At 36.2% G+C, this 26293-nt stretch overlaps 1 protein-coding gene across 2 annotated transcripts in view; it reads right to left on the reverse strand.

Moving 5' to 3' along the window:
• KIF26B (kinesin family member 26B) overlaps positions 1-26293 on the reverse strand; it is a 636727-nt gene that overhangs the window by 202207 nt on the left and 408227 nt on the right. For both annotated transcript variants that reach the window (XM_001377348.4, XM_056816054.1), the window contains one exon: positions 1698-1881. In XM_001377348.4, coding sequence (XP_001377385.2) covers positions 1698-1881 — 184 coding nt within the window. The remainder of the gene's footprint in view (positions 1-1697; positions 1882-26293) is intronic.

Consider the following 26293-nt stretch of genomic DNA (forward strand, 5'->3'; position numbering starts at 1 on the left):
TGTTGTAACAATCATGCCTGTGGATTCCATGCCGTCTCTGACTCAGCTGTGTTGCCTCCTTTGAGGTGCTAACATATATGTGCCATTGAAGTTATCTACATTATTCCTTTTGGAACCATCCCAGGGTATAGTGTAAAAGGGGTCCACCTTATATAAAGTGGAATGACATACGTTATCTATGTTAATTCTTTTCCTGAAAAAAAAGTCTTCTTCATGAAGGACCCCAGTGAATTTTACCATTGGCATTTGATCTTTTAGGTCAAATATTAATTTTCCCCAGGGAGTCTCTTAAAAATGCAAATATTAACTGGAAGGGCAATAGTCTTCAGTATCCCAATCTCTGTGATCTTGTGGAGTACTAGGATAATGGAGTTATGGCGCCCTTTCCAAGATTAAGACTTCAACAATTTGGTGTATTAGGGTGAATTGATTTGTCAGCATCCTCATGAAATATAAAAGCATGGTAAGTGGTGAGGGGGGCAGAGAAGAGAGGAAAACTGGCTGTTGAAAATAAAAATGAAAGAAGAAGAGGAAATGGAGAGCAATAGAGACAGATTATGACTCCTTCAAAATTTGACCTAATGCTGGCTCTGACTTCAGGATTAAATTCAGCTCTACTGAAGACTAAAATTCCCAGTTTTGATACAAAAGCTTAATGTTTCCTTCCCTCTGTAGCCCCAATCTTCTTAATTTTATATGGATGCCAAGGGACAAGGTAATGGATGGCTACGTTAAAATGCCCATTCAGACACATTGTTAAACCACTATCCTCTTTAGAGTGAGTAGCCATGGCTCATAGAAAAACCACGACCTGGAATAAGAGAAGCCTTTAGGTCAAGGTCAATGAGAATTGGCACAGAGGAGGGCATCTTCCTGCTTCTGCCCATGTTCTCCCCTGCCAAAGCCTGAAAAAAATCTACCTCTCCCCTTATCTGGATACTTGTATAGCTCCTAACTTATTCACTAATCAAAGAAAATAAATCCTTTCCCAAAGTGGTTCCACCCTGATATTCGTCCCAGAAGAGAGAGCAACTTTAGAGAAGTCATTTAAAGGTTCAGTTACTCTCAACATAGTTGGCCAAACCATTCTGATTTTGAGATAGTTTTTCTAAATTTCTTTGTAAGTGCTTGGGGACAATTCAAAGTTTCATTGAATCTCAGGCATAAAGACAGGGATAAAAGTATCCCCCTAGAAATCCCACCATAGTTTCAGGATAAGAGCAGATGGAGAGATTTTTTTTTTAAAAAAAGTGGAACAGAGAAAAAAAATTAACTGTCACTGAGAAAATTATTAAGTGCATTCTATGTCTTGTTTCTGTATCCTCCCTGGAACTCCTGCCTCTGCAGTCTGCCTTTTGTCTCTGGCTCTGGGTCCTGTCTTTATCAGTAAACAGTTCTCTAAAACAATACAGACTCATTTCTCCACCCAAAACAAACCAGATATCAACAAATTCGATGAATGTAATCAAAGAAAAAAACCGGAATTGTCCCTAACCTATTAGATTTCATTCATTCTCTTCTCACCTCCTCTCTATCTTCCTTTCTGCTTTCTAAATCAACCCCCCCCCCCCAAAAAAAACACCAAAAACCAAAGATCTCAATCGTCCTTAATGCCAAGTCCCTTTTGATTCCTTTTCTTCCTCTTCCTAGACCTCATTCCTTCATGCAAATAATGGTGGTCAGGTGGGAGAACCTACCTTGCCCAGGCCTGGAGTGTCTTTTACTTTGTTGACTGCCCTTAACAAACAAGGTGGAGCAGGAGGAGGGGATGCCTGGAGAATCCCGCTGAAGCTTGTAGAGAAGAGAGGTGATTCGGAAGCTGATGAAGTTGAAGGTCGGTTCTTCTTCTTTTTGGAAGATAGATTCAACTTCTGAGCAGCTCTGAAGAAAGGAAAATGAAGAGAGAGAGAGAATAAAAGGGAAATTAGTGGGAAACCATGAACTATTCTTGTTACCCCTAGTTTTCTCCCTTTCAAGACCTCCCTAGTCTTGATACAAAAGTTTTAATATTTCTTTCCTCTACACACACCCCCAATCTTCTCTGTAGGAGGCATCCCTTATATAGTACAGCTCCCTTAACAAGTTACACCATTGCTTCTGCAGTAAAAAATAAATAAATGCATAAATGATGCCATAAAAAATGGACCAGTCTGTAGTTGCCACTCACAAAGAATTGTTTGTTATCCATAAGGAATGAAGGAAGCTGGCCATTTGGGGGGTTGAAACAGTCCCCTATTATGTTAATCATTCAATAAATTCTCTGGTGAATAAACCAAAAGTGTGAGCAGCTATTTTTAAGTCCTAACACCTTGTAAAACACAAACCAGGTTCGAAGAAGGGCCCACGGAGGAACCAATCAAGGTTATGGCATATGTGAGATTATGGAGGAGAAACATAAACCATGGTTCAAAAGATGATTTAGAAACAAAACATTTTTTAAGGAATAGCGGTCCCCATGAGCACCACCCTCCCTCTTGCCAAATAGGATACGAATGGTCCACAACCTTCTTTCAGGAACAGGGAGCCAATAATACCACATGCTGTGCACAGAGAAAATAGTCCCTTTGTGCAACAAGTTAAGTAAACCTTCCCCCACCCCGCAATCATACTCAAATGGAAGCAGCAGAGATTGGAGCTAGTAAACATGGAAAGCAGGATAGGTAAACAGAAAGGGCCATAGGAAGGGAGGTCTTTAGCAACAACAATAATATTTGGTATGCGTTATCACAGCTCCCCTACAAATGCCTCTAAGAGTAACTCGACATTTATAAATTCTTTAATTTTGGTGCCATGCCCTTGAAGGTAGAGAAAATATGAAGCACATAGAAGTGTGAAATCAAGTGGTTTAAAAAAATGTTTTTTGTAAGAATACACAAGCCCTGCATGGGTGGCCTCTTTCATTAGGAGGTATTTCAGCGAAAGAACTTTGCCAATAAGGAATGAAAAAAACAAGGGTAGTTTTGCAGGCAACAGACAGAAATGACATTTCACAACTCAGATTCTGCAATCTTTTAATTTGTTCTTGTGGACAGTGTTCACTTTTATTGAGGTTTCTATGTACAACTTTTGTCCAATAAATATCAATACAGTATTCTCAAACTTTATTAAATGGACTATTTATCAAAATTGGGCAATAATCCCCAGAATAGTTAGCATTTACAGAATGCTCTAAAGTTTGCCAAAAATATATGCTTTATCACTTGTTTACATGGGCATATGATTTGAGGTTTTGGTTTTAAAAGATTACTGTATTACAAGACAAAAATGAATAATATGGAAATAGCTTTTGAGTGATAATACATGCATATCCCAGTGGAACTGCTTGTCAACTCCAGGAGTGGGGAGGGAAGAGGGAAGGGAAACAAAGGATAAATAAATTAATTTGGTTAAAGAACTTTACAAATATGATCCCATTTGATCACCACAATAACCCCAGAAGATGGGTGCTATTATTATCCCCATTTTACAAGTAAGAAAACTGAGGCACAGAGGGGTTAAGTTATTTGCCCAGGATCACACACAGCTAGTGAGTGTTTGAGGCAGGATTTAAACTCTGTTCTTCCCTATTTCAAGTCTAGCACTCTATCCACTGGGCTACTTAACTACCACACAGGTCACCACTGACTTTGCTGTGAAGATCAAATTCCCTAACTCCAACCAACTATTCATCATAAATTTAATAGCAGGACAAAAGCCAGGGAATACTTCCTGCTAGAAAAAGAGTTGGACATAAGAACCCAGTATTATTCGTAGTTTAGCTGCTGGCTCGTTTGTTGACCCAACATTAGTCATTCATTTCCTCACTAATTTTTCTCAGATGGAAAACTGGGAGCCTGTTTCAAGGGAGAAGCATTGGTGTACACTGTAAATGCTGCTGAATGAAAGGCATCCTTAAAGGACTGTCAATTCTAGAATAAGAGCTGGAAGGGATCTCAGAGACCATTTGGTCCAATCCCTTCTTTTTATAGATGAAGAACCTAAGATTCAAAGGAGTTAGGTAATTTGTCCAAAGCCATACAGGTAGTAAGCATCTTGAGATCATAACTCCAGAGGTGGAAAGGGCCTCAGAGGTCATCTAATCCAACCTCTTCATTTTACAGATTAGTAAACTGAGGCCCAGGAAACTTCAGTAACTCATCCAAAGTCACAGAGATAATAAACATCAAAGGTAGGAAGAAGATGAACACAAGTCCTTAGATGGAAAAGTCAATGCCCTCTCCATTGTTTCATGTAGTCCCAATACCATGTGCAAATGGACTAAATATAAAAAGAGATATAAATAGGTGATATAAAATAAGTATGTATATAAACATATTTAACAATAAATGTATAATATTTTATGTGCATGAGCATATATTATGATGTTTTATAGGACATCATTATAATTTATTATAACAACATTGCATAATGTATAATTATGCCTTTATTATATTATAAATATATTACATTTATTGTTATAATTCTATATTGTCTAATGTATATTATATAGTATTGTATATTATACCTATTGTATAATATATTCTATAATGTTACACATATAAATTATATAATACATATTATATAGTATTACATATATTATTATTAAATAGTATTATATATTTTATATCTTGTATATTTGTTACCTTAAAAATGAAAACCCTGCATCAGTTCTTCTATATAACAGAAACTCCACTGAAATGAAATGGAAATAATTTTCTAATTCATATCTTTCTAGCAGGTAGGAAAAGAAAAATCTACTGTCATTTGTGTCATTTCTTCCTACCTTTCTTGATATTTGCAATCTAAAAGAATGGAGATAGGAAAGGAGAAGGAGGGAAATTGGTATATGTATTACCCAATTCTGGGTTTATAGGTTCTCTCAGTAAGCTCTGAGATTCTCACTGCTCTTGCAGAGTGAGTCACGTTTCTTTCCTCTTCTTTTAGCAGTTCCTTGCTCCTTATACCTGGAAGCTCTTTTAAGTGAGTCCATTTAGGTTGTTAAGACTCAGTGAGGAAGGGGAAAGATGACGACCTGTAAGTATTCCTTTCTTTTTCCATTTCTTTGCTTGTTTTACGTTTGGAATTTTAATACTTTTGTTCTAGGAGGAGAAAGAGCAAGTGGTTGTTGAAGATTCAGTTCTCAGCCTTGCTCTCCTAACTTAAAATAGAAAGGGAGATAAAGGAAGGAGCAGGGTTAAGGGATGAGAGGCAGAGAGGCAGTTAGAAGTGTGAGATTTCACCAATTTTCCTCTTCTTGCTAGTGGCAAGCAAGTACCATAATATTAAAGGAAGAATTCAATTTCCTTTTCATTACTAAAAGAGAGCAGAGTTAGGAACAGGGGATGAAAATCACAGAGTAGCACATTTGGGCTCAATATAAGACTTCTCTAACAATTAGAATTATCTGAAAACAGAGGGGGCTTTTTCATGAGGCAGTAAGTTCTCCATTACTGGAGGTATCTAAGCAGGGGTTGGATAACCACTTGTCAGGGATGCTGTACAAGGAATCTGTGTAGCAGATAATGGGTTGGATTAGCTGACCTTTAAGGTCCCCTCCAATTCCAAGATATTATGATTGTATTCAATTGTATAATTACAACTTCAGCTTAATTCTTTGTCCCTGCAGAAATGAAGTGTGCTTCACATAGAGAAATTGAGCAGTTTCTATTTCAAAGCAGAGGGTGGGAGGAATGAAAGTGGGGGGAGGGGAAAAGATTTTTCAGGGAAAATAATTTTTATCTTTTTTTCATCAAAGTGTATGAATATGAAAAAGTCAAAGAAATATATACATATAAATACTTAATTCATTAAGAAAGTTCAAGGTAACATTTGATTGTAATTTTGATTTCAGTATAATCACTTTCCTAATCTCTATTAAACATCAAGAAAATGATTAGAATAACTAGGCGCCTCAAAGTACAGAAATCAGTTATGTCAAGAATTGTTTGATTTAGTAACAAAAAAGAGCCTCAGTCCCAAAGGGACCCTCAAAAGTTAGAATTGGGAGGGGTGGAGAAACCTGAAGGGTAATCAATATTGTAGGGATTATTTCAAAATAAACTAAGACAACATAAGCAACAAATGAATAAAACAGCCTTCTTTTTATTTAAGACCCCTTTAATTAGTAAAACCTAAAGGGTTAGAAAAAAATTAACATAAAACCTTGTTAACCCAGGTATTAGCAAATATTTCTATTTATCCTGGGCTGCATCTTTAAATAGGCTTTAGTCTTATTCAATACTCTCATTTATTTCTAGAAAAATAGTATCTCTCATAATATGAAATGAATATTTACTCAATATTTTGCACATATGAAGCGGATACCCTAGTACAAGGTTTTGTCAGACAAGTGAAAGAAAGTCTTTACTCTTCAGGGATCCCCAATGTAATGAATTTGTTTCTTCCTTTTGGGATTCATAAGGGCACTTTTATGTTCTTTTCTCCTTATCTTCCACTTTCTCCTTATGAGCTCTTTCTATATTGTTTCTTCAAACTCTATCTTCCCATTATTGAGTTTAGGAGAGACAAGGACTGGAGATATAAAATGAGGGGATCACCAACCTAGGGATGATCATGGGACTCATGGTAACTTGATAGATTAGAATCTATAATAGAATCCAAATGTGCTTAGAAAGGAGACTGAAAAGGAAGGGTTAGACAAGTCAACCAACCAATTTTTATTGAGTGCCTACTATGTGCTAGACCCTGTATTAAGCACTGGGGATACAAAGAAAGATAGAAGACAGTCACTGCACTCAAGGAACTCATAGTCTAATGGGGGAGGTCTAGGAAGAGGTAGGTAAAGGTAAAGGAGAACCAGGAGAGAGTGCTGTCCTTGAAACCCAGAGAGGAGAGAGCTTCTAGGAGGAGACAGTAATCCAGAGTCAAAAGCTTTATATTTAGACCAATAGGAAAATTGAGGCACTATATGTTTTAAGTTACATTCCTCGCCTTTTTTAGTTGGTGGCATATTCTTCAAAACTTTAACCCTATTGTTTCCTCTTTAATAAAATGTTTCAACCCTGAGGTACTACTTCACACATCAGATTGGCCAACATGGGAGTACAGTGATAAATGTTGGAGGGGATGTGGCAAAATTGGAACACTAATGCATTGTTGGTGGAGTTGTATAATGATACAACCATTCTGAAGGGCAATTTGTAACTATGCCCAAAGAGGTATAAAATTGTGCATATGCTTTCATCTGGTAAAATACCACTGCTGGGTCTGTATCCCAACGAGATCATAAAAAGGGGAAAGGTGCAAAAATACTTATAGCAGCTCTTTTTGTAGTGCCAAAGAATTAGAAATTGAGGGGTTGTCCATCAATTGGGGAATGACTGAATAAACTGTGGTACATGTTGCCGTAAGAAATGATGAGCAGGATAATTTCAGAAAAAAATGGAAAGATCTGCAGAAACTGATGCAGTGTGAAATAAACAGAACTGGGAGAACATTGTACACAATAACAGCAATACTGGACAATGATTATCTGTGAAAACTTGGCTACTCTCAGCAATGCAATGATCTGGGACAATCCTGAAAGACTTATGACTGGAAATCCACTTCTAGAAAAAGAATGGTTGGAGTCAACTTTCACATGAGTGTATTCACAGTTTTATTTTGCGGTTTTGATATGTATGTATGAATGAGTTTGTTTTTACAACAATGATAAATATGGACATGTGTTTTTCATGACAATCAAAATTAAAAAAATAAAATAAAATGTTTCCTTTTCTAAAGTTAGTCAGTTGATTTATTCAACCTGCTTCTTAAAATGATCTCCATGTTTGGCATTTTCTTCTAAGAAAACTAGCTTGAAGAAGGTGGCTTGCCTTTGATGAGATTTCTAATTGGTTCAGTGTTGTCTAATCTTCACATTGGGGAAATTTTTCAAAGAAGAGAAGCTGAAGGCAGATCAAGACCTTACACCAAAAAATAATTTTCTGTAATCAGAGCCCAAGTCACAAATTCAACACTTGGATAATATAGAAAAGAGAGAGAAAAAAAGACAAAATTATCTTGAGATGATATTGGGCCAAAGGGTTTATGTCAATTTTCCACCTTTCTTATTAAGAAAAGACAATCAGGAAAGTTTTAGCCTAGTCACACTTAAAAACTGAATTTATTATCATATATTATAGTACCCTAAACACTAAGAGGACAGCTAGGCAGAACAGTGGAAAGAGTAACAGGTCTGGGCTCGGGAAGTCTCATCTTTCTAAGTTCAAATCTAGCCTCAGAAACTGAGGTGTGTGACCCTGGCCAAGTCACTTAACCCTGTTTGCCTCAGTTCCTTATCTATAAAGTGAGATGGAAAAGGAAGTAGCAAACTACTCCTATATATTTGCCAAGAAAACCCCAACTGGAGTCATGAAGAGTCAGATATCTCTGAAAAATGACTTATAAATTCTTTGATTCTTTATTGTATGACTTACAGATGCAACATGTTTTAGGATGGACAAGGGCAAGAGGGAGGTGTCTATAGAAGCATGGCCAAGAAGATGAGGGGCCCCAAGACCATGCCTTGTGAAGATGGATTGAAGGAACTGGGGATATCTGATTTCCAAATAAGGAAGATTTGGTGGGGTCCTGATTGTTGTCTTCTGGAAGTGAGATAAGACTCAAAAGTTGGAGTTAGGAAAACTGGGTATGATTTGCAAAGATGGAGATATAAAGAAAGATTTTCCAACAATTAAGACTGTTCAAAAGTGGCATGGTTTAGGGCAACTAAGGTAGGTAGCTCAGAGGATAGAAAGCCAGCCCTAGATATGGGAGGTCCTGGATTCAAATCTGGATTCAGACACTTGCTAGTGTCTGGGCAACTCACCATTGCCTAGCCCTTACTGCTCTTCTGCCTTAGAATTGATATTTAGTTTTGATTCTATGACAGAAGGTAATGGTTTATTTTTTTAAGTGGAATGGTCTGCCCTGGGAGGGGGGAATTCACCATGCTGAGAGGTCCCCAAAGACAGCCCTCTTGTCAGAGATGTTGAAGAGGGCATTTCTGTGAATATGTGTCTGACTAGATACTCTCTGAAGTTCCTTCTACCTCTTAAAAGCCTGAGCATGAAAGCTTTACGTTTAGAATCTAAATATTACATTAATTTCAATAAGGATTTATTTGGAATCCCACCTCCCTTTTACTAGATTTGGGGATTGGTAGATTACTGAAACACTACAATAGTGAGGAAGATGTGAGTTCAAATCTAGTCTCAGACACTTATTAGGTATATAATCCCTCACTTAACCACTGTCTACTCATTGGCAGAATGGGAATCATAATAGCATCTACCTCTGATAATAGTGGTAACAATTAAGTGAGATAATATTTGTAAAGCTCTTTGCAAATCTGAAAGCACAATATACATGTTATCTATCATTATTATATTAGTATTTTCATAGCTGACATTGATATGTTGTTTCATGATTTGCAAAGCACTTTATATAATATCATATTTGTCTGATAACACTAGCTTAGAATTAATATTTTAACAAAAGAAACTGAGAATGAAACCAACTGAATGCCTTATCTGAAGTGGGTTCTAGACCCAGGGATCTCCATCTCTAGCCATCTTTTTACTTTGCCACTTAAATAGCCTTTAAAGAAGATTAAAGTTCATAAAGAAGAGAACTTCATTCTCCCTGAAGGCAAAGAGAGAAGGAGAGGTTCAGCCCTCCCATATATGATTGTTCACTGCTTCAGAACACTGAATATCTTAACAACATCCTAGGAATATTTTCCTAGTGCTTAATGGTAGTGGAAAAAAGGATAATTTTGCCATGTGTATAAAAGCTTTGTTACAATTACCAGGTCATTCAGGGCCATCTCAATTTGACCCATACAATGGATTAATGAAACATCAAATGAAAATCTGCATCTGAAAAGTGTTGGCTGAGACCCCAATCCATGCTGCACCTGTTATATGGGAAGGCCACTGACCCAGAATGCAATAGAGATGGCAAATCTCCAGCACCAAGATGTGGTACACAGGTTGCAAGCTAATTGTGCTAACTCCAAGTGATGCTATGAGCTGCAATTGTTTTTAGGTCTTCATAAAAGACATTAAGAATAAAGTTGGAAACTAAATTAAGAGGTCTCTGAAAATACAAAATGACATGGCAGATTATGGCAGCACTGAGGGAAATCCACTGATTTCAATGAAGTCAATGCCACTGAAATTAAAGGTAAAAAATAGTCAATAATAACAGTCTGATGGCAAGAAATTAGGGAAAGGTCAACCTGCTGAAGGGAGCTAAGAGGGCCACATAGAAAGATTCCTGTTGCTCTTTGCTTTGAAGTTTTGTTGTTGTTCAGGCATTTCAGATTGTTAAAGTCATTTTTCAGTTGTGTACAACTCTTCGTGACCCCATTGGGTTTTTTTGGGAAAAGATACTGAACTGGTTGACCATTTTCTTCTCCAGCTCATTTAACAGATGAGGAAACTGAGACCAATAGTGTGATGACTCTGGGCAAGTCACTAAACCCCAATTACCTAACCACCTCTTACTGCTCTTCTGCCTTGTAACTAATACTTAGTATCAATTTTAAGACAGAAGGTAAGGGTTTTTTAAAGATAGAAAGTAACTCCTTGAGGACAGGAACTATTTGTTTGCCCAGTATTTAGCATGGTATTTCGGACATAGTAAACACATAGCTACATCAATAGATAGATAGATAGATAAATAGATAGGTAGATAGATAGATAGATAGATAGATAGATAGATAGATAGATAGATAGATAGTAGATATAATATAATATATTCATTAATTGGTATTCAAATATGTTGCTCAGGCTGTCTGTAGTTCTTCATCTCTCTTGGCACAAGAGCAGCCCAACCACCTTTTTTAAGAATACATTTCCTTTATGTTCTTCATGATAATATTAGAATACACCAGGTTAAATTGCTTGCCAGCTCCAGGAAGGGAAAGGAAAGGAGAAATGGATATAAATTGGATCATATAACCTCAGAAAACTTATGTAGAAATTTGTTATTACATGTAATTGGTAAAAATAAAATATCTTTATAAATATTATATATATACACACATATATATATATATATATTTCCTGGATGATAGCCCTCATGACATTTACTTAAAATAACAAAATATTTTTCTAAAATTGTTTGAGGTAAAGCAATTCCTAAAGGATTCTCCTTTAATGAGTCTCATGCATTTGTTAAGTTTACATAAGATTCCTCAGTAAATGCAACCACAGAGCTAATTGTTCAATGACTCTAATTCTAAAAAGTATACCTCATTAAGCAAAGCATAAAAGAGAGAGGCATATGTTCACCAAACACGTTTGCAATGGTCATTGGAGATGCTCTGTGTGGCAGCCAAATGAAAAGAGAATGTACCTATAAATCTATACATTCTAAAATGAAATACTCTCAAATACTTCTCATCCACAGCAAATATGATCTAATTACAATGAAATGACTTCAAATTCTTCAGTTGTTCTACTCCCTGCTACAAGACAATTAAAATCCTTTACCTGACCTTCAACGTCTCCCATAATCTTGCCCCAACCCTTTGCAGACAATTAGGTGGTACAATGGATTGCTTGTCAAAGTTAGGAAGACATCTTCATGATTTCAAATCAGGTCTCAGATCTCTACTAGGTGCATGACCTTGGGCAAATCACTTATTCCTGTTTGCCTCAGTTTCTTCATCTATAAAATGAGCTGGAGAAGGAAATAGCAAACCACTCCAGAAATCTCTGCCAAGAAAATCCCAAATGGGTCACAAAAAATCATACATGACCCAAGCATCTGAAAAACAGCACCCTCCCCCCATCCCGACTTAATTGATCATTTTTCTGTAACATTCTCCCTCCATTCTAGCCAGACCAGCCTCCTGACAACCCTTGAGTCAACAAACATTGATTAAGTGCCTACTATGTGACAGGCCCACAATTTATTGTTCACCATCCCAAGAACATGATGCAATCATCCCCACCACCACCTACTATCCTTTTCTAGAGGATTTTCCTTATATATTATCCAAATCATAATTCTAAGCTTAAGATCCATCTTTATGGTGAACCCTTTTATGGCCACTCTTGGATGGCCCCTCTCCTCCAGGATTCTATACTGTTTGCTTGTCCATTCCACAAAATTTATCACTTTCTACTCTGCCTTGCCCTCCATTAAATCCATGTTCCAATGCCTCATCATGGAGCGCAATGACCTTGGGTTCTTGAAAGCTATGTCAGCAAGTCCTAACAAGTTCTGTAAGGCTAGAACTTTTGCAAATGAACCCAGAACTATTGGATCATTGGCCAAAGATCCAACCAGACAAAGGCAGAGAGGAGGCTCAACAGAAGAATGGCTATCCTAAGGAGATGGATTATTTTTTGGTAGGGATCATGGGGTAGGAAGGAGGTACCATAACTCATGATAACTTGCTACTCTCTTAGAGATATTTTGACCTATATTCTATGAAGGGAGCACCACCACCAAAGAAATCATGAATCCATAAATCATTACAGTGTTCTATTTTTATTGTATCATTGCTGCTGTCTTTCAGACTAGACTGGAAGCTTGTCCAGGGCAAGGACTGTGTCTCAGTGCTTCTTTTGTGACCCTCCTAGTACCATGGTGCACTCCATATGGCAGGCAATTGCTATTCAACTGATTCTTCTAAATACCACCAACTTTTAAGATGTACAATTTCAAGACTAAACAGATGAAGGGACTTATCCTATATGTTACACAGCTACTTAATGACTGAATCAAACCAAAGCAGTTATTTTATTTTATTTGAGTCAAATAAAATCAGATGATTATCATTAGTCTAATAGCAGAGAGAAAACAGCGACATATTTGTGTAAGTAACTTAAATCAAATCAAATATGAGCATTTACCAATTACTGACCTGGTTGCTTAGCAACCTGCTTCCATATCACAGAGGAAAAATCACTCAGCTGAGTGAGTTAGGTCATGCCTAGGATTAGGATATTAAAGGCAAAATGTATTTTTAAAAAGGCTACACCCTACGGCTCTTTGGGAGTCCTTATGTGAACAAATGTGTCCATGTGTGTGTTTGTGGATATGACAACCTCCACTCCTCAAAGGCCTCACCCAGAACACACACAAGAAGGAACTTAGGAGCTCTATTTAAAATGTATTTCAGTTCTGTGGGAAAAGACTTCAATCAATCAACAAATATTTATTGAGCTACTACTATGGGCAAAGCATTGTGACTCCACAGCCAATGAACATCCCGAAAAATCCCAGCTGCCATTAGCATGACACTTTACAGTTCTAAAACTCTTAATACTCACAGGATCAAAGATTTAAAGCTAGAATGGATCTTAGAGGCCACTGGGTCAAACCCTCTCATTTTACAGATGAGGAAATTGAGTTACCTTAATCCTATTCAATGCTTACAATAGTTGCCTTGTGACATGGATATAGTGTAGCTTTTATCATTCCCATTTCACAGATGTAAAAATGGAGGGAATTATCTCATTTGTTCCTTATAATTGTCCTATGCATTAGCAGTGAGGATATTATTATTCGCATTTTACACATGAAGAAACTAAGTCCCAAAGAGGTAATAACTATAAAGCAATAGAACTGAGAATTGAACCCCTGTCTGTATAAGAGTTTCTGGCAAACATCCTTGAATAAGTCACCTCGGAGCTACTGTCTATTGAAGATTCTGTTTCTATAAGGTATAAACAGAATATGAGAAGTTATGGTCCATTTAAACCTCTTGGCACAAACAAACAAACTAAGGTCATGCATCAGCCATGCACTGTGCAAACCTTATACCACCCAGCCAAAGAGTTTCTTTCAAAGCTGTGAACTTTCCCTGAGTCCTGCTTACTTGGCAGCATTCCATCCACTGATGCTTGGATAGACAATGGGAAAAAATCACAAATTTTGTGTGTCCAAAGATCACACTGTTGGTGCTGTCATTCATGTGTATCCCATTTGGTGCCTGAAAAGATGGAAACATCCTTGTAGAACTTTAAAGCCAGAAAGAACCTTAGGGATGATCTCATCCAAGTCTCTGCATTATTTCAGCTGAAGAAACTAATACCAAAAGGAATAAAATGATTCGTCCAAAATCACAGAAGTAGAACTCAGGACGTCAATTCCCAGGTCACAGTGCCTTGCTCCTTGTTATACCATGCCTGTGCAGTGAACAGATTACGGTCTTGTGATTGACTGAAATGAGGAATTAGTAATAAGCAAATGCATATATCAGACATCTGTTTATCTTCCTATCCCAAAGGCTATGGGAAGGCAAAACCTTCTGTTTTGCTTAAAGTGATTAATACATGGAAATATGTTCCTATTATACTAACAGTGGCACAATGGATATAAAGAATACTGGACCTGGAGTCAGGAAGACTCATCTTCATGAGTTCAAATCCAGTATCTGATACTTACTAGCTGTGTGACCCTGGGCAAGTCACTTAATTCCATTTGCCTAGCCTTTGCCCTACTGTCTTAGAGTCATTATAAGGCAGAAAGGAAGGGGAGAGGAAGGGGAGAGAAGAGGACAGGACAGGAGAGGAGAGGACAGGAGAGGACAGGACAGGAGAGGAGAGGACAGGACAGGACAGGACAGGAGAGGAGAGGACAGGAGAGGAGAGGACAGGAGAGGAGAGGACAGGAGAGGAGAGGACAGGAGAGGAGAGGACAGGAGAGGAGAAGACAGGAGAGGACAGGAGAGGACAGGAGAGGAGGAGTTGTGGGACCTTTTTCTTCTCTCCTGGTGGCAATTCATTGAGTCTTATTTTGGTTACAACATGCCTCAAGATTCTCCTTGGCTGATGTTGATTACATTCTCTGAGTGAGGAGCTTTAGTCTCAAAGGCTAACTGACATCACTGCTCCAAGGGGGCTCTTTTTCTCTCTTCCCATTTCTTGAAGATGCTTGTCATACCAGTCTGATGCTGTGATGTCTCAGGGCAGGGAGATTGCATCATTATATGCTCTGTTTCAGTCTGGGTTTATGAGGTTTCTCTACTTCAAGTCACTCTGAAAGCTGCCCCCTGGCATCCTGTACAGCCCCAGAGAGTGAATAAGGAAACATCCCACCAGTGTTGGCCAAATGAGTGACTCACTGAAGATAGTCCTTTCTTGTCCTTTGATGTGGGGTAGGGTAGGTGACAAGAATATGCCTCTTTCCCTAATGAATGCTTGGGACTATGGTTCAAATTAACATAGATTTATTGTTGGAATGGACTTTAGAAGCTGAGTTCCTTTCCTTTATTTTTACAGGTGAGGAAACTAAGGCATAGGAATTTTTTTAGAGTGATATGCCCATAGTCACACAACTAGTAAGTATCTGCAGTTGGATTTTAACTTAGGTCTTTCTGTCTACTGATCCAGCACTTTATAGAGATACATGTTTGTAGATTTATATCCATGTATGTGTATATGTTTTGGGTTCTAGAGAGAAGAGGAATGCCCAGGCCTATGAATATCAGTGGTCCAGATCAATATTACGAATTCAGTAGGGAAATCCCTTCCACCAAGAGACTGGTCAACTAGCAAACATTTAAATGCCTTCTATGAACCAGGCACTAATGCTTGGCATGGGACACAAATCCAATAAAATAAATTCGTATACGTTATGTACAGAATAGAAAGGAAATAAATAGAAACAAATCCAAAGTACTTAAGTAGAAGGAAAGGCACTAGCAGTCAATGCTATCATTGATGCATCTTGTCTATAATTTATTATCTGAGGGAGGGGCTAGCTGTCTATCTACCATGTAACACTACCTCTCCTCCTCTCTCATGATAGATAGTTAGACAGACAGCTGGATGGATAGATTATAGGCTTCACATATTTAATTTATATAAATAGATCTACACGTTTATATTCACATACTATTTTCTATTTATGTATCTATATTTATATTTATCAATTTTAAACTATACATATATACACACACATGTTTGAGAGACAGTTTCACAGAGGAGGGAGAAAGAGACTCTGCTGGATAAATCTGATTCCATGTTGAAAAAGAACAGAGATGTCTTTTCTTTTCTTTCTAAATAACAGATATGCAGACATACTTGAGCTTCCTTAAGTTTAAACCCTACCTCCTTCACCAGGCTTTTTTGATCCCCACCAGTTACTGATGCCTCCCCAATATCTTCAAATTACCTGGTGTCTATTTTACACATATGTTCCCTGGTAGAATATAATCTTGAGGGAAAGGATTGATTAAATTTTGGTTTTGTACTCCCAAGACCTATCAAAATTCCTGGTACATGTTGTGGTTTAGTCTTTGTCTGACTCTTCATAACCCTATTTGGGATTTTCTTTACAAAGATAGTTGAGGTAGTTTGTCATTTCCTTCTCCAACTCATTGTACAGATGAGGAAACTGAGGCAGACTGGTTTAAGTGACTTGCCTAGAGTCACACAGCTAGTATTTGAGGTCAGATATGAACTCAAGAGATAACCCAGCATTCTATATACTGCTGCCTCTTCCTGGAACAGAGTAGGAGCTTAATAATGCTAAATGATTAACTGACAAGTATTTATTTGTCATTTTCATTGAACAGTTTTTCTCTCCTTAAATGATGATCACTCTATGAAATAAGTGATTTCTCTGGCAATCTGTGACTATACTGAGAACAATGTGAATCCCCAGTGTCAAAAAAGGTGAATATACATTCTTATTTGCCAGGATCCGGCTCTCCTTGGAAAAAGAGGTCTCTTAAGTATTGGTGCAGATAAACAGATGCTACAATGTTAACTGCAACTAAGAGTTTCATAGCCTCAAGTCCATCACCATCATATTTCTACAGATGAAGAAGCAGATCCTCAAAAATTAAGACCATACATTTAACAAGCAGCAAATCTGGGAGAACCTAAGTTTTCTGTACCCCCAAACCAATGTCTTTTCCCTTCTACCACACTACCATGACATAATACAATACAGCCTCTGCCATAGTGAACATCAGAGAAGCCAAAAGAGATATCTTGCTGGGTAGGAAACAGAACGCTTCTTAGCAAAGCAGGGGTGACTACTAAACATCTGAAGGTTTGAATGGACAGCAAGTTCAATATGAGTCAGCGATGAATTAAAGAGCCGATCAATTTTTGGCAGCATAAGGAGAGGCATAAGTGGACTCTTTCTGTGGCAGGAAAGAAGTAGAAACAAAGCAGATGACTGCTGGTTGGAAAATGGCTACAAATCATTCGACATGGATGAAATGGAATGTTACTGAGGTGGAAGAAATGATGAATGTGCCTAATACAGAGAGCATGAGAAAGCTTTGCATCTGAATGGATGCAAAGTGAAGAAAGCAGCACCAAAGAAACAATCTACAGAATGACTATAGCTAAGTCAATAGAAAGAATAAAGCCTACAAGAGCACAATAGAAGGCTGTGGTGTTATAATGATCTAAAACCCCAGAGAAGAGGCATAAGCAAGTATCCTTCTCTTTTCTTTGCAGATGTAGGGGGACCATAGTTGTGAAAAACTACATATAATGTCTGACTTTGTTCATAAGTGGTGAACTTTGCTTGGATTTAAAATTTCTCTCTCTTATTTTTTTTTTAATAAATCAAGGCTAGCTCTCAGAGTGGGAGGAATATACTGAGAAATGTTGATTATATGAAAACAAAATACATAAATAAGAGGGAAGGGGGAAGAGAAAGAGAGGAGGAGTGGAAGGGAAGGAAGGAAGGGAGATAGAAAGGAAGGAAAGAAGGAAGGAAGGAAGGAAGGAAGGAAGGAAGGAAGGAAGGAAGGAAGGAAGGAAGGAAGGAAGGAAGGAAGGAAGGAAGGAAGGAAGGAAGGAAGGAAGAAGGAAGGAAGAAGGAAGGAAGGAAGGAAGGAAGGAAGGAAGGAAGGAAGGAAGGAAGGAAGGAAGGAAGGAAGGAAGGAAGGAAGGAAGGAAGGAAGGAAGGAAGGAAGGAAGGAAGGAAGGAAGGAAGGAAGGAAGGAAGGAAGGAGAGGGAAAGGGAGAGGGAGAGGGAGAGGGAGAGGGAGAGGGAGAGGGAGAGGGAGAGGGAGAGGGAGAGGGAGAGGGAGAGGAGAGGAGAGGAGAGGAGAGGAGAGGAGAGGAGAGGAGAGGAGAGGAGAGGAGAGGAGAGGAGAGGAGAGGAGAGGAGAGGAGAGGAGAGGAGAGGAGAGGAGAGGAGAGGAGAGGAGAGGAGAGGAGAGGAGAGGAGAGGAGAGGAGAGGAGAGGAGAGGAGAGGAGAGGAGAGGAGAGGAGAGGAGAGGAGAGGAGAGGAGAGGAGAGGAGAGGAGAGGAGAGGAGAGGAGAGGAGAGGAGAGGAGAGGAGAGGAGAGGAGAGGAGAGGAGAGGAGAGGAGAGGAGAGGAGAGGAGAGGAGAGGAGAGGAGAGGAGAGGAGAGGAGAGGAGAGGAGAGGAGAGGAGAGGAGAGGAGAGGGGAGGCAGTGAGGGGAAGATGTAGTATCTAGTACTATCCAGGGACTATACAGTGATAGTTCAAAATGATCTTGATAAAATGTAATGTTCCAAGGTCTCGAGAATGCAGCCAGAATGGGGGAAGTACTCAAGTCCATGCCTCATGAGGACTAGTTAAAGGAACAAGAAATTTTTCATTTAAAGAAGAGTGGGAAGTAATAACTATCTTCAAATATTTGAAGAGCTAATCCAGGGAAAAGGAGTCAGAAGACAGAACTAGGAAGAGTGGGTGCAATGTATATAGAGGTAAATTTTAGTCTTGATGTATGGAAAATCATCTTAATAGAGCTATCCAGACACAGAGTGAGTTGGCTTAGGAAGTACTGAGGTTCCCCTCACTGGGATCTCTGAAAAAAAAGCTCAATGACTTTCTATCAAGTATGTGGGGAAAAGGCATTCTATTTTGATCCAGAATGGCCAAGATCAGGGATTTTTAACCTGGGATCCTACAAACTTCAAACAAATTATTTTGGTAACTGAATTCCAATACAATTGGTTTCCTTTGTAGTCCCTACGTAGCTCATTTTATGCTTCTAAAAACATCATTCTGAGTAGGGGTCCATAGGTCTCACTAAACTGCCAAAGGGACCTATAACACCGAAAAAGGTTTAAAAGCCTAGGCCTAGATGCTCTCTGATATTCCTTCCAATTTTGAGATTCTATGATTCTGAGAATTTCCAATGGAGTTTTTCTTTAATTATTTATACTTTAGCTATTCTGTTGGTTATTTGGAAAAAATAGAAGAACCTAAAAAGCATTTGAATTGCTCCCTTTTAGTGTTTTTATTAAAATAGAAACTCAGTGCTTTGTTCTTACCTTTTCCCCTTTTTGAGCATATGAAATGAAAAATCACATGAAATTAAACACTTCACACAGAGATGTAATTTGTAGCCTTGAAGCAGCAAAATGCATCAAGGTGTGTGATAGCAATGCACAGAGTTTGTAGAAAGAGTAAAACCTTTCATCCACAGCTCTTCTTTGCTCATTACCTGTAACCCTTTAATGAAGGAGGGATGAAATTTAATTAATTCTCAATTCTTGAGTGATATTCACTATGGTTTAGAAGCCTGCTTCTTACCTAGTAATACAACTTTTTTTAGCTTTCTAAAAAGAAATTGTGTGTTTTTAATTTTAAAAAATCAAGATTACTTTTTAAAAATCCTTTATCTTTTGTCAGTAACAATTCTAAGACAGAAGAGTTGCAAGGACCAGGCAATTAGGTTTAAGGAACTTAACTAGAATCATACAAGTAGTAAGTGTCTGAGATCAGATTTGAACCCACATGCTTCCCACTCCAGCCTTAGGGCTCTATCCACTGTGCTGCCTAACTGCCTCAATATTACTTTTTTACTTCAGTTATTAAAAGGAATCAAAATATCAAGAATTCTCTCAGCAATTCTAATTTCAAGACAAATGTGAAATTCAATGGAAAAAGTCTGGCTTTGAATCCTGGTTCTGCCATTATATTATATATATATGTGTATATATACATATATATATATACAGATGCATATAATATATATTGAATATAACATATATTGAATCCTGGTTCTGCCATATATATAACTTTGGCCAAGGCATTTTCATTCTTTCTTCAACTGTAAAGTGAGACCTTTCTAGTTCTAAATCTGGGGTTCTGTGTGCTCCTATAGATCAGAGGTGTCTACAGCCAGCTCAAGAGTCCATTATAAATTTTTCAGTGGAAATACTTAAACCTCAGAAAAAAAAAAAAACAGGGCTTGATTTATTCCTTTGTTGATTGTCAAGACTTAAGAAAGTAATGGGGGAAATAATAATGCAGTCTAAACTTAAATTGTGTCTTGTACATTTTTTTTTGTAGGGGAAGGGAGAGTGTGAGCATTTATTAAGTACCTACTATGTGCCAGGCACTGCAAGAAACATTTGCTCTCCCATTCTTGCTATGTTATGTTATGTTATGTCATGTCATGTCATGTCATTGTATGTTATGTCATGTTATGTTATGTCATATCATGTTGTGTTATGTTTTCTTATATTATGTTGTGTTATATTATGTCATGCTATATTATGTTGTGTTGTATTATGTCATGTTGTGTTATATTATGTCATGTTATATTATATTATGTTGTGTTATGCTATATTATTTTGTGTTATGTTAAAGTATCCATTTTATGTTATATTGTGGCATGTAATATTATATTATGTCATATTATGGTATATTATGTAATTTTATATTATATTGTGTCATATTATGTTGTTATAGTATGCATTTTATGTTATATTGTGTCATGTAATATATTATGTCATGTTATATTATGCCATGTTATGTTATATTATGTAATGTTACATTATATTATGTCATATTATGGTATATTATGTAATTTTATGTTATATTATGTTGTGTTACATTATATTATGTCATACTATGTTATATTATGTCATGTTATGTTGTGTCATGTTATGTTATATTATGTCATATTATGTTATATTGTATTGTGTCGTGTTATGTTATATTGTGTCATGCTATGTTATAGTATGTCATGTTATGTCATATTATGTCATGTTATATTATGTCGTATTACATTATATTATGTCGTGTTATATTATGTCATGTTACATTATATTGTGTTATATTATGTCATGTTATATTATATCATGTTCTATTATGCCATGTTATGTTATGTTGTGTCATGTTATATTATATTATGTCATGTTACATTATATTATGTCATATTACATTATATTATGTCGTGTTACATTATATTGTGTTATATTATGTTATGTTATATTACGTTATAGAATGTCATGTTATTTTATATTGTGTTGTGTTATGTTATATTATGTCGTGTTATGTCATATTATTCCATGTTGTGTCATATTATGTCATGTTATGTTATATTATGTTGTGTCATGCTGTATTATGTCATGTTGTATTATGTGTCATGTTATATTATGTCATGTTATATTACGTCATGTTATGCTATATTATGTTGTGTTATGCTATATTATGTCATTTTATGTTATATTGTGTCATGTTATGTTGTGTTATGTTATGTCATGTTATATTATGTCATGTTATATCATGTTATGTCATGTTGCATCACATTATGTCATGTTACATCATATTATGTTGTGTTATGTCATGTTACATTATATTATGCCATGTTATGTTATATTATGTCATCTTATGTTATAGTATGTTGTGTTATGCTATATTATGCCATGTTACATTATATTGTCATTTTACATTATGTTATGTTATTTTATATTATATCATGTTACAGTGTGTCATGTCATATTATGTCATGTTACATCATATTATGTCATGCTGCATCATATTATGTCATGTTATGTTATATTGTGTCATGTTATGTTATATTATGTTGTGTTATAGTTCGTTTTATATTATGTCATACTGTGTCATATTATGTCGTGTTATGTTGTGTTATGTTATGTCATATTATGTTATATTATGCCGTGTTATATCATGTCATGTTATGTTATATTATGTTGAGTTATGTTATATATTATGTTGTGTCATGTTATATTATGTTATTATGCTATGTTGTATCATGTTATATTATGTCATGTTATACTATATTATGTCATGTTATGCTATGTTATTTCATGTTATATTGTGTCATATTACACCATATTATGTTGTGTTGCATCATATTATTTCATGTTATATCATATTATGTCGTGTTATGTCATATTGTCATGTTACATTATATTATGCCGTGTTACATTATATTATATCATGTTATGTTATGTTGTGTCATGCTATGTTATGTTATGTTGTGTTATGTTATATTATGTCGTGTTATAGTATGTCATGTTATGTTATATTATGTCATTTTATATTATGCCGTGTTATGCTATATTATGTCATGTTATATTATGTCATATTACACCATATTATGTCGTGTTACATCATATTATTTCATGTTATATCATATTATGTCGTGTTATGTCATATTGTCATGTTACATTATATTATGCCATGTTACATTATATTATATCATGTTATGTTATGTTGTATCATGCTATGTTATGTTATGTTGTGTTATGTTATATTATGTAGTGTTATAGTATGTCATGTTATGTTATATTATGTCATTTTATATTATGTTGTGTTGTTATATTATGTAATGTTTTGTTATGTTGTGTCATGTTGTGTTATATTATGTCATGTTATATTATGTCATGTTATATTGTCATTTTATGTGATATTATGTCATGTGTCATTATGTCATGTTATGTTATATCATATTATGTCGTGTTATATTAGGTCATGTTATGTTCTATTGTGTCCATGTTATGTTATATTATGTTGTGTTATTACATTATGTCATGTTATGTTATATTATGTCATGTATCACATCATATTATATTACTTCAAAATCTTCCTGGCCCTTATTCTTGCCTGTGTTACTTAATGGCTGGGTGACCCTGGATGAGGCATCTGGCCAGCCAATGCCTCAGGTGCATTGCAAATGCAAATGCAAATGCAGGTGCAAATGCAAAACCAGCAAAAATCCATGTTCCCCTCTTCCCTCTCAAATGATGTCAGCAAGTTTCAGGAGACAACATCTGTTAAACTCTGAAAACCTGGGCAAAGCCAATAAATCAAGGATCTGCCATTTCCTCAGCATAAGAACTCCCTCCCCACACCGAGGCTGATAAAAATCCCTTTGTAACCTAGTAATTCTTAACTTAGTAACACAGCCACCCAACTACTAAGTATCAAAGGTAGGCTTTGAACTCGGGTCTTCCTGATTCTGCTTTCCACTATACCAGACTGCTTCTCTGGTAAGTGAATGGACAAATAAATGAACAAATCTGAAAGGAACAAATGAATGAATAGCATACATATATTCACGTATTTATGCACATATATATAAATGGTTTGTGTTCATAACTGTATGAAATATATAAATTAAAATCCTTTTGTATGTACATGTGCATACCCACAAATATATATTGAATTTCCCCCAAGTCTTAGAGTGATCATAAGCTTTCATAGCTTAAGACTGCTCCAAGATATTCCCTATATATAAAAATAAACACAAGCTATTGGTATTATATGGCCACATAGAAGCCAGCTACCAGAAAAATGGTTGACAGCACTGGGTTTTAATGAAAAAAAAAAAAGACATGAACACTATAAAACAGATAGGCTACTACAGGTCTAGGGAAATTCCAAAGAAAACAATTTATCAGAGTAAAAATTAATCTACAAAACAGGCAGCCCTGCTTTTTGCCATTGTGTTTTTTGCTGATCTTCTCCCTCCATGGCTCTGGCACTTTCTGCCCTTTTATCTACCTGTTCATTTAATGGTTTCCACCTGTGCTAGGAAGTGCCTTAAAAAGATAGCAGGAGGATGAAGGTCATTCTAACAGCTGGTTCAAATAAAAAGTCCTGAAGATCATTTCTACATTTCTAGGCAAGTGATCTATAAACAAGTGCCTTCTTCATTCCCCACCTAATATGGCAAAGGTTGATTGTTATTAGCTATTCTCCTACGGGCCACTTGGGCTAAAGAGAAGAGAGGCATCCCCTTTCTGGGGCTGATTCTGTCAAATGATATGATTCCCGACATCTCCCCTCCCCTGTCTTTTGGTAACAGAGATGAGCTTCTCTCTGTATCCCTGAAAAGTTGATGGTAATCCAAGCTTTTATCAATTGAATTCTTTATCTTCCTTTGACTTCAATTATATCATAGATGATTTATCTTCATTTCTGAGTGATATTCAATTGACAGTGACTATCAACACTTTATATTTAAAGTTCTCTGCTCTTCCCTCACTCTGTTAAGCAGCTAATGATCTGAAAATCCTTAAATACTGAAGAGGAGTTTGTTATATAGACGATTTAAAAGAATCAGAGGTGAATCTTTCTGTAATATGAGGAACTTAATCTGGTAATTTCCCAGTTTTCTCAGGGATTTTCATTCACATTAGATAGGATTTGTTTAATGTTGGTCGAACAAGTATATAAAATTTGTATTTTAATTTCATTTTTGTGCTTCCAGTTGGGTCTGTCCCTTATCACCAGTGTCTTATATTTTAAATTCATATTTATTGGGGGCTGGTTTTCCTCATAACAGCTCATTGAGGTAAGCTGTGTAATATATGTTTTAAATTTATTTTTAGAAATATTTTAAGTTTATATTTTATTCATCAATGTTTTATAAAATATACAGATACATAAGTATTCTTATATAACATGTGAGTATATTTATATATTAAATAGAAATATATAAAATAAATAGAAATTGATTTACAAATAAAATATTTTAAATATAAAAATAATTTTGTACAAATACAAAATAATTTTATGAATATGAAAATAATTTTGTTTATATTTTCTATAGGAGGAAATTAAGACTGTGATGCTCAGTGAATAGTAAGTATGTTCTATCTACTAAATCACATTGTTTGTCAAGATAGCTACATGGTACAGTGGATAGAACATTTGGCCTGAGAACCCTGGTTATTCTGATTGAAGCCAGGCTCTCTCTCCAGCATCCCACAGCGAGCAACCATGCTAAATGTATATAATTGAATTGCGTGTTTTTTAACCCTCACTTTCTCTCTTAGAGCAAAGGAGTGGCAGTAAGGACTAAGCAACTGAGATGAAGTGATTTGCCCAGAGTCACAAAGCAAGGAAGTGTCTGAAGCCAAATTTGAACTCAGGCCTGGAGCTCTATCCACTTGAATTGTTGAATTAGAAATAGAAAGTTGGCTATTTGTGCTAGACATCAGAGAAAAACGTAGTTCTGTTACCACTGATAACATCTTTAGTCTTGACCAATGTATACACCTATCTTAAGAGGACCTGAACAAAACAGTGCACATTAATTCAATTCACGGACATTTAAATACTTCCCAAGTGCTATGGTAAGAGATAGATAACTATATAAAGATAAAAATGGCACAATTATTGTCCTTCAGAAAAAGACATTCCTTGAAATCTCAGTAAGGGAATAAGACACTTAAAAAACAAGTATGATTCAAGATGGAGTGTAATAAGACTAAAGAAGGGAATCTAAGAAAAATGCTGTAATCAAAGTGAAAGAGAGCTCTTTTTCGGCTGGAAGCACCAAGAAAATCTTCATGAAGGAGGTGACAACTGAGCTAGATACTGCCTGGCTGACCCACAAAGGCAGGATTTTATCAGAGAAGTTAGTAACAGTCTATGGCCCATCCAAGATTAAGCTGTTGAGCTCCTATCTGTCCCAGTGGCATCCACTTGGATGTCCAATGTCCCACTGACATCTTAACTTCGATGTAAGCATTTGATTTCATTTAATTTGCTGAGCTCACTAATCCTATAATTCTATAATATAATCTTTAGTCATTTTACTTAAATAGAAGGTTGTTATTGAATTACAAAGTAGACCTTTCAGTTGTAGTTAGAATTATTCTTATCAATAGTCCAGATGGTAGTGGGCTATATATATAATAATCTGCTATTTCACTCATGACTCTTCTCAAATAATTTTTTCCACCGTGTTTCCTTTTTTCCTTCTCAAATAATTTTTTCCACCGTGTTTCCTTTTTTCCTTCCTGTTTTTCCTTCCATTACTTTCCTTTCTTTACTGTCTTTCCTTCCTGTCTCCTTCTACCATAGTCAAGTATAATTTTAATACACATAAATTTAGATATAGCACATATATATTTACATAGATGTAAACACACACATGCATATTCTATTTCCCTATCCCCATTAGAACGTAAGCTGGTTGAGGGACAAGTGTTTTTGCTTTTTCTTGTGCCTCCTACATAAAAAACACTTAATAAATATCTGTTGATAGATTGTAGCAAATATATGTTCCTCCATATTCGAAGTAATTGGGCAAACCAGTAAGCTAGAGCAAAAATTATAAGAACTTTGGGAAGTGTTTTT

Source organism: Monodelphis domestica, chromosome 2 (assembly GCF_027887165.1).
Source record: "Monodelphis domestica isolate mMonDom1 chromosome 2, mMonDom1.pri, whole genome shotgun sequence".
Taxonomy (NCBI): domain Eukaryota; kingdom Metazoa; phylum Chordata; class Mammalia; order Didelphimorphia; family Didelphidae; genus Monodelphis; species Monodelphis domestica.